The following is a 10,398-nucleotide window of genomic DNA, read 5'->3' as shown; positions in this document are numbered from 1 at the left end:
GAGGACATCTATGTGCAATGATGAGGACATCTATGTGTAATGGTGAGGACATCTATGTGCAATGATGAGGACATCTACAGTGCCTTGCGAAAGGCCCCCTTGAACTTTGCGACCTTTTGCCACATTTCAGGCTTCAAACATAAAGATATAAAACTGTATTTTTTTGTGAAGAATTAACAACAAGTGGGACACAATCATGAAGTGGAACGACATTTATTGGATATTTCAAACTTTTTTAACAAATCAAAAACTGAAAAATTGGGCGTGCAAAATTATTCAGCCCCTTTACTTTCAGTGCAGCAAACTTTCTCCAGAAGTTCAGTGAGGATCTCTGAATGATCCAATGTTGACCTAAATGACTAATGAATGACTAATTGATCTTTTATAATGACCAGACTAGAAAGCCATGTTGATTAGGTATTTTGAACACGGTTCAATAAGGCCAGACCAGATAATTTTCACGCCAACATTTATTTGGTTTGGTGCATATAAACTAGTAACACCCGCCTACATTGAATACCATAATTGAGGGGGATATTGAGGGATGTTCTGCATGTCATGGTCATGTAAACATAATTTACAGTAATATAATATTATTCCGAGAAATAAAAACAATTCCCTAGCCAATCAGTGATATCCATTCATTAGGCAATGAAGTGCCAGGGAGATATGAAAACCAGCAGGACTACAACCCTCGAGGACAGGCGTACTGATCTCCTGGTGTGCTCAGAGAACCTTTTTTACTGTAGTAGGTCTGTACTGCCATCTTTTGGTCATAAATATGTGGGTTACAGCTTCCTCCACATAGTACTGATGAAGTTGTGCCATTTTATTTGCAAGAATCATATTGTATTTACATTGCCTTTGGGTAAAGACATGATTGCTTATTTGGCAAACAGAGTATGAGACAAATATTTCAACAACCTCAACACAAAAATGCATACAAAAAATATAAAATGTTAAAATATACTATGGTTCAAATACATTACTACTATTGGAAGTATTTGAAAGTATTTTTAAATACTTAATGGAAATATTATTTTCAAATACCTGGGTTAAAGTGTATTTGAGTCAGTGTATTTGAGTAATTTTAAATACATGCCAAAACTTTCCAATTGTATTTCCAAATACATTCCAATGTTAAATTACTTATCATTCAAAAAAAATATCTGAATTCTTAATTCGAAATGTTTGTGAAAGTAATTGAGATATTTGAAATAATATTTGAACCCAGGTCTAAATAATAAACATCAACATTAACCCATTAATAAACCCCTTAGTCCCCTGTCCCTTCTGCCATTTCCTCATCCTTAGTCATTTTCAGCTCCATCTTCCTTGCTTCTGCCTCCTCCGCTACAGACTGCTTAACAGACTGCATCCCAATGGCTCCACTCTGTCTCTCCCTCACCTCCTGGTCCAGTTGTTTGTAATTGAAGTAGTTCATGATGAAGAGAAAAATGCCAGGTGCCAGCATCATGGCACCACATGCCCAATACATGTATTTGTAGTCGTCAAAGACATCCACCAAAAACCCTGCAGAGAGAGTAGCAGTCATTTATTATATGACCCTCCTAATTTTTGCAAATGTATAAAAAAAGAAAAAAACAAATATGACATTTACATACTGTAAGTATTCAGACGTTTTGCTCAGTACTTTATTGAAGCACCTTTGGCAGCAATTACAGCCTCGTATCTTCTTTGGCATGACGCTACAAGCTTGGCACATCTGTATTTGGAGAGTTTCTCCTCTCAAGCTCTGTCAGGTTGGATGGGGAGCGTTTCTGCAGCTATTTTCAGGTCTCTCCAGAGATGTTCAATCGGGTTCAAGTACGGGTTCTAGCTGGGCCACTCAAGGACATTCAGAGATTTGTCCCTAAGCCACTACTGCGTTGTCTTGGCTGTGTGCTTAGGGTCATTGTCCTGTTGAAAGGTGAACCTTCGCCTATGTCTGAGCTCCTGAGCAGGTTTTCATCAAGGATCTCTCTGTACTTTGCTCTGTTAATCTTTTCCTTGATCCTGACTAGTCTCCCAGTCCTTGCATCTGAAAAACATCCCCACAGCATGATGCTGCCACCACCATGCTACACCGTTGGGATGGTGCCAGGTTTCCTCCAGACGTGACACTTGGCATTCATGCCAAAGAGTTCAATCTAGATTTGATCAGAACAGACAATCTTGTTTCTCATGGTCTGAGATTCTTTAGGTGACTTTTGGCAAACTCCAAGTGGGCTGTCATGTGCCTTTTACTGGGGAGTGGCTTCCGTCTAGCCACACTACCATAAAGGCCTGATTGGTGGAGTGCTGCAGAGATGGTTGTCCTTCTGGAAGGTTCTCCTATCTCCACAGAGGAACACTAGAGCACTGTCAGAGTGACCATCGGGTTTTTGGCCACTTCCCTGACCAAGGCCCTTCTCCCACGATTGCTCAGTTTGGCCAGGCGGCCAGCCCTTGGAAGAATCTTGGTGATTCCAAAGAACACAGGCCACTGTGTTCTTGGGGACCTTCAATGCTGCAGAAATGTTTTTGTACCCTTCCCCTGATCTGTGCCTTGACACAATCTTGTCTCGGAGCTCTTCGGACAATTCCTTCCACCTCATGGCTTGGTTTTTGCTCTGACATGCACTGTCAACCGTGGGACCTTATATAGACCGTGGGACCTTATATAGCCTTTCCAAACCATGTCCAATCTATTGAATTTACCACAGGTGGACTCCAATCAAGTTGTAGAAATATCTCAAGGATGATCAATGGAAACACTGCCAACAAGTGCTCAGCATATGTGGGAACTCCTTCAAGACTGTTGGTCTGAATACTTATGTAAATAAGGTATTTCTGTTTTTATTTTTAATACATTTGCAAACATTTCTAAAAACCTGTTTTCGGTTTTATTTTTTTAATCCATTATAGAATAAGGCTGTAATATAACAACATTTGGAAAAAGTCAAGAAGTCTGAATACTTTCCGAAGGCACTGTATATACACAAGCATCTGTAAAATGTATGAATACTCACTAAAGACACTGGCTGTATCACAACCAGCAGTGATCAAAATCTAATCTAATCAAATCAAATTTATTTGTCACATACACATGGTTAGCAGATGTTAATGCGAGTGTAGCAAAATGCTTGTGCTTCTAGTTCCGACAATGCAGTAATAACCAACAAGTAATCTAACCTAACAATTTCACAACTACTACCTTATGCACACAAGTGTATCGGGATAAAGAATATGTACATAAAGATATATGAATGAGTGATGGTACAGAACGGCATAGGCAAGATGCAGTAGATGGTATCGAGTACAGTATATACATATGAGATGATATATACATATGAGATGATCGGGAGTCCCATAGGGAGGCACACAATTGGACCAACATCATATGGATTAGGGGAGGGTTTAGCCGGGAGGCTTTACTTGGCTCATCACGCTCTACCGACTCCCTGTGGAGGGCCGGGCACCTGCAAGCTGACATTGGTTGTCAGGTGAACAGTGTTTCCTCCGACACATTGGTGCGGCTGGCTTCTGGGTTAAGCGGGTGGGTGTTAAGAAGCGCGGTTTAGCTGGTCATGTTACGGAGGACGCATGACTCGACCTTCGCCTCCTGAGCCCATTGTGGAGTTGTAGAGATGAGACAAGATCAAAATTGGGGGGAAAAAAATATTTAAAATTATGAATACATTTCCTTCACTCACCTGAAATTGGGGGACCCAGAAGCACAGGGCCACACTCGAGGATGGTGACCAGTCCTACAGCGCTTGAGAACCGCTGTGCTCCCACCAGATCCATCAGGACCTCAAAGAGCAGAGCACACACCATCCCAAACGCCACACCAAAGAATACAGCATAAACCACCAGGCCTGCGTACCCCAGGTATACCGCAAGGAACGGGCAGAGGAGGTGACACACACCGTTGTACGCCACAGAGAAACTGAAGAAGTACTGGATCCTGGGTCTAATCCATTTGGTGTTGGCAATGAGGCCGGTCCCTGGCCTGGCAAACATGTCCACGAAGGCAAAGATGGAGAGAAGGAAAGCGGCCTGGTAGTTATCAATCCCAATACCTTTGGCATATGAGGGGAGAAAGACCACTGGAGCAAAGAAGCCAAAAAACATGACCACATTGCCTATGAGGTAGATGTTGAAGCCTCTGTGTTTAAAGAGAGAGAGATCCATTAATTTGTCTGCACAGCCACCTATCTTCTGCTTCTGCTCTGTTTCAGTTAGAAGGTCCCCTGCCTCAGGGTTAGCGTTGTTCTCAGTGGACCCAGCCTTCTTGGCAGTTGTTCCTTTGGAGGCTGTGACAGGATGTTTTTGGACTGTTTTCATGTTAACGGGTCTCATCAGGGCCCCAGCAACGCAGCAGTTCATCACTATAGCTCCCAGGATCATAAAGGCTCCCCTCCATCCAAAGTTATCAAACAGGAACTGATTGAGTGGAGCCAGAGTGGAGAGGAATACTGGGCTTCCTGCCATGGCCAGGCCGTTTGCCATTGGCCTTTTCACCTGGAAGTACTTTCCTATGATTGTAAGGGAAGGCTGTAGGTTGAAAGAGAGGCCAAAACCTGTAGTGAAGAAAGGTTGCTTTATCAATCCATCATCTATGAATTAATGAATTCTATTTACATTGGCCGTATGACAGTGATGGTGTCACCCTGAACCTCTTGAAGATTTAAACTATCCTCTGCCAATCTGTCAGATAACATGCCACTCAAACGTCACTACTGTCAGTCCGAGTACAAATTGTCTGAAGCTGAGCTTACATTCAAGTTGCTGTGGTTTCTCTTTAGAGCTCTCTTCCTCTCAATTTAGTTTTTCCAGCATAGCAGTTTATTGACATGTCAACAATCCTTACCCTATCTGAGAATACTTCACTAAAGCATTGTTTGCTGGTATGATAGTTTTCCAAATACCATGCATGTAAAATTATTGATTCATCAGAGTTGGGAAGAATATCCCAAAGCAACCTTTGTGATAAAATGGGCTAACAGACAGGCAGGTCCCATAGTGAAGGTCCTTGAACTGAAAGAGGGAGAGAGTGTAGAGGCTCCCTAGCGCATTGACCCTGAGTGATCAAAGACTATTCCTCCCTATGAGTGACACGGCCTTCTGACGTACATGACATATCAACCACTCAGTTCCCTCCCTACCCAGTCAGAACTAGAGAGAGAAACATTTATAAAAACATTACACAACACATGCCTGATATTGATTGAGATTTGTGGTTTTGTGGCTTTAAGCCCATAACAAAGAAAACTGATGATTATAAATACATTCTACACATTTTCATAATAATGACAAAATTTGGAGAAAACATTCAAATAAATACCTCCAATGACTCCAACTAATAAATACAGATGTATAATCGTAGTGCCAAAGGAAGCAGCAACCATAGACGCCCCAACCATGAGCCCACCAATGATAACCACAGTTCGGCAACCATAGCGGTTGACCAGTATACTGCTCACTGGACCTGCAAAGATAATGAGAGGAAAAGCGCTATATTTAAGCAATAAGGTACGAAGGGGTGTGGTATATGGCCAATATACCACGGCTAAGGGCTGTTCTTATGCACAACGCAAAGGACAGTGCCTGGATACAGCCCTTAGCCATGGTATATTGGCCATATACCACAAACCCCCAAGGTACTTTATGTGTTATTATAAACTCGTTACCAACATAATTAGAACTGTAAAATAACATGTTTTGTCATACCCGTGTTATGCAATCTGATATACCACGGCTGTCAGCCAATCAGCATGTAGGACACGAACAACCCAGTTTATAATCATATATAATTACCTTTCAGTGGCTGTTGCCTTTATTTACACAATGGGACTGTTTCACAGACATAGAACCTAGCCTTGGACTAAAAATAATGCTAAATGGAGAATCTCTGGGAAATCAGCCCAAAGTGTGTGTTGGACAAACATTCGTATTGACACATCGTGATACCCCATAAGCCATGACATGCACACACAGTATACCTCCTGCGTACATGGCAGCCAGCATGATTGAGGACACCCATGCAATCTCACTGTAGGAGACACTGAAGTACATCTGAATCTCCTTGAAGTAGATGGTGAGAGATTTGGGAAAGGCATAGGAGAACCCGATGGAAATGAAGGCGCCAAAGACCACAGCCCAGCCCCAGCCTCCATCTGGTGGGGTGTACCCCAGGTTAGTTGTGGCCACAGGGGGCATGGTGAGTTAGTGACGGCTGTGGAAACAGGATATCTTTGTCTAAAATAACCAGTTGCAACTTGGTTCAAAAGAAGTGAACTGAATAATAGATCACTATCACAGTGATTATAACATTCAACAAAAGCAGAGAAAATGTACACTCCTTCCTACCTCCTGTCATTACATGTATTGTTAGACTTGACTTCTCCTTAATCTTATGGCATTGCATTCATTACTATGTATCAAGTTTTGGTCATGTCATATGTGTTTTGTGCTTTACCTCATTATCATCCAAATAAAATATATATTCATCAGATAGTTTAAGTGTCAGCTTACCTCTTTCAGTGCAATAGAATTCAGATGTGTTACCTCTGTTTTTCTCCTTTGACAATCTTTCATAGGTATCCCTCGTAGCGAAAGTTGTGTCTTCATCAAGTTGGTGCTGCTCATTCCAAATATTGATCATCATCTTATCAGGGGTTTTGTCATGGTAGGAGGGAGGAGGGGGCATTTCAGGCCAGTCAGAATCAAATTGACACACAGGGACCACTTTTGTGGCACTTTTATACAACAATAATACTGGGGAACAAAAACACATTTGATTAACAGTATCATTCAAATATTTGGACACACCTACTCATTCGAGGGTTTTTCTTTATTTTTACTATTTTCTACATTGAAGAATAATAGTGAATTCATCAAAACTATGAAATAACACATATGGAATCACGTTGTAACCAAAAAAGTGTTAAACAAATCAAAATATATTTTAGATTCTTCAAAGTAGCCACCCTTTGCCTTGATGACAACTTTGCACACTCTTGGCATTCACTCAAACAGCTTCACCTGGAATGCTTTTCCAACAGTCTTGAAGGAGTTCCCACATATGCTGAGCATTTGTTGGCAGCTTTTCCTTCACTCTGCTGTCCAACTCATCCCAAACCATCTCGATTGGGTTGAGGTCAGGTGTTTGTGGAGGCCAGGTCATCTGATGCAGCACTCCTGTTGTCCTGTTGAAAAACAAATCATAGTTCCATTAAGCGCAAACCAGATGGGATGATGTATCCCTGCAGAATTTCGGCCAAGTCCATTGCTCATGTTTCTTGGCCCAAGCAAGTCTCTTCTTCTTATTGGTGTCCTTTAGTAGTGGTTTCTTTGCAGCAATTCGACTATGAAGCTGGTAACTCTAATGAACTTAATTGAAATGCATCACACCTCATGAAGCTGGTTGAGAGAATGCCAAAGCTGGTTGAGAGAATGTGCAAAGCTGTCATCAAGGCAAAGGTTGGCTACTTTGAAGAATCTCAAATATAAAATATGTTTTGATTTGTTTAACACTTTTTTGGTTATTACATGATTCCATATGTGTTATTTTATAGTTTTGATTTGATGTCTTCACCAGTATTCTACAATGTAGAAAATAGTAAAAATTAAGAAAAACCTTTGAATGAGTAGGGGTCTCCATTCGACAGGTACTGTAGCTCAAATTAAATGCAACACATGTGGGCTCATCTGAAGCCACCTTTCAGTGAGATGGAAGCCTTTCCTTTCTATTCTAAGATTTGAAATCTCCAAAATGTTCTTTCCTTGGTTGCTTTCCACAGCTACTTTATTTGGTTTTTACCAAAAAGGCAGACCCAGCTTTACCTCAAAGACACCCACTTAATGAATCATCCCAGATTCCATTAGGATTTTGGTGTCAAAGGACATATTTGATTAGTCAACACAGGTCCATCTTTTTCACTTCCCAAGCACTAAGAAGGTCAATTGCCAAACATGCCAGATGCTTACTCAGATAAATCTGTAGTTTCAGTGTAAATTAGTTCCAAACTTTAAATAATCTAAATTTTCACAATTGAACATCCACCTCATTAAATAAACAGATTTCTCTTAGATTCCTTATTGAAGTATTTGGTCAGGTCAGACATTCAAATGATTATTTCCTCCTTTACTGACAACAATCTGCTTGGTGGTCGTGTAGGCCTATAATTTCACAATCAAAGAATGAAGGTTAGGAAGGATTTCCCTGAAACTTGACAGTGAAGTTGACCTTTTAGTAATGATGCAATTTTATCAAGACGATACAGCCGGCAGCCTGGTTCCTTGCCTGGGGACCATCCTGGAAAGGGTCCTCTACAAGCCAGAATGTTGAATAAAATTATATTTGAAATCACTCTGGTGTTGGTCCTTCAGTGTTGGTCCTTCAGCTTCTCGAAATTTAGGCCAAAATATCCTCAAGAAAGTATTGTTTCGCCGACCTTTTAAGGCACTGGGACTGAAGTTCACATTTCTATCACCTGGCTCAAAACTATGTAAACACTGGCAAGCCTTCGGTTAGTATGCATGGCTCGCGTGCTTGTACTCCATCCCGTGCGAGTGCATTTTGAAGTCGGTTTAATAATACTTTCTTGTCGATATTTTCTCTAAAATTTCAACCAGTTGAGGGACAAACACCAAGGATAAGTTTAAATACACACTGAACAAAACTATGAATGCAACATGTAAAGTGTGGGTCCCATGTTTCATGAGCTGAAGTAAAAGATCTCAGAAATGTTCTGTACACACAAAAATCGTATTTCTCTCATATTTTGTGCACAAATTTGTTTACATACCTGCATTTCTCCTTTGCCAAGATAATCCATCCACCTGACAGGTGTGGCATATCAAGAAGCGCATTAATCAGTATGATCATTACACCTTGTGCTGGGGACAATAAAAGGCCACTCTCTAAGATGTGCAGTTTTGTCACACAACACAATGCCACAGATGTTTTGAAGGAGCGTGCAATTGGCATGGTTCTGTTGCCAGAGAATTGAATGCTAATTTCCCTACCATATGCTGCCTCCAACGTCGTGTTAGAGAAATCCAACCGGCCTCAGAACCGCAGACCACGTGTATGGCTTTGTATGGGCAAGCAGTTTGCTGATGTTGTGAACAGAGGAAAAGTTACAGTGCATTTCCACATAACATGTTGGGGGCGATGAAACAACAGAGCCACATATATTTTCAATGGAGGGAAGTGAAGTGGGAGGGGGACCGTTGGGCCATGCGAGAATGGGCGATGGAGCGTGAACAGGGTGGGACCAAAGTCAGGGAAAGCATATAGAATTATAGAGACTTCTAGTGGCCAAAAAGCTGTTTTAGCATGGACAGCACCATTGAGGGCTTCCACCAGTTTAATGTTGTCAACTGGTTGGGACATCAAACTTTATTGGCTTATCCCTCCTGATGGCCCTGTTGGAGTCATGTCAAACCGGGTCATCAGGAGGGGTCAGCCAATCGTGAAGAAGAAAATTGACTACTTCACAATTGAGATTGCCTTAATGGTGCTGCCGTGCTCTCACAGAAGCCATAATAGGAACTATATAGGGATGTTTTCTCTATCATTCTCATTGTGAAAAACTTTATGCAAATACTCAGTCATATGGCTATGCTATTGATCACTCGAAGCTCACTAGCTTCCAGACCCTACTGGATTGGCTGTTGAGACCTAGCACCACCTATTCTGCTTGCTAGCACCCACATGAGGGTGAGGCTAGAGTGGCTATCCGAATGATCATGTTATGTGGAAATTCCCTCTTCTTACACAGACATTTCAGTGTGTATGACCACCAGAAAGGAATAGGCGAAGTGAGAGGGTCGACTCCCTCCAAAATCTGTCCTCTCAGATTAAGCAGACTTGGATACTAAATGGATTTTAAATGGATACTTTGAGATTTTGGCAATGATGACTTTTATCTACTTCCCCAGAGTCAGGTGAACTTGTGGATACCATTTGTCATGACTGTCCTGATCAAGTCAGGTTACAGGAGATCACAACCCTACAGATTCTCTCTCAACCCCAACAGAGGAGGAGAGATCTAGGGGTCTGAAGATGTGGGGTTTTTATGACCCCTCACGCCCATGGTAAACCTTAGGCCACAGACAAATTCCTTTTGTCCTGTTACTATGGAGAACCAGCCTCAGAGCATTAAACATGAAATAAAGGGATTTGGAACAATGGTTTCCATCAGCCACAATGGTGGTCATGACGATAGATGGAATATGAAAATATATGTAATTTTTGTTTTATTATTAAAGGTTAATAGATTACGTTATTACGAAAACATTATAACGTCAACAGTTTACCTAGTATATGTTTGATGTTTATACATTGTACGTTGTATGGAAAATGTCCAAATCAAAGAGAATGTTTTGGTAAAGATGAAATGTGAA

At 41.3% G+C, this 10,398-nt stretch overlaps 1 protein-coding gene across 2 annotated transcripts; it reads right to left on the bottom strand.

Moving 5' to 3' along the window:
• Window positions 1-221: 221 nt before the first annotated feature.
• Window positions 222-6,630, bottom strand: LOC135504256 (monocarboxylate transporter 2-like). 2 transcript variants are annotated; one of them, XM_064922643.1, is made up of 5 exons: window positions 6,520-6,630; window positions 5,988-6,220; window positions 5,330-5,473; window positions 3,696-4,565; window positions 222-1,533 (listed from the first exon to the last, which is right to left on the bottom strand). In XM_064922643.1, exons 2-5 carry the CDS (start codon window positions 6,202-6,204, stop codon window positions 1,277-1,279), a joined length of 1,488 nt encoding a protein of 495 aa, XP_064778715.1. In that variant the 5' UTR covers window positions 6,205-6,220; window positions 6,520-6,630; the 3' UTR covers window positions 222-1,276. The 2 variants fall into 2 exon arrangements, with proteins under 2 accessions (XP_064778715.1, XP_064778716.1); XM_064922644.1 differs by having other exon boundaries at window positions 6,553-6,625.
• Window positions 6,631-10,398: the final 3,768 nt, after the last annotated feature.

Source organism: Oncorhynchus masou, chromosome 18 (assembly GCF_036934945.1).
Source record: "Oncorhynchus masou masou isolate Uvic2021 chromosome 18, UVic_Omas_1.1, whole genome shotgun sequence".
Lineage (NCBI taxonomy): Eukaryota > Metazoa > Chordata > Actinopteri > Salmoniformes > Salmonidae > Oncorhynchus > Oncorhynchus masou.
This window is presented reverse-complemented; position numbering and strand designations above follow the sequence as displayed.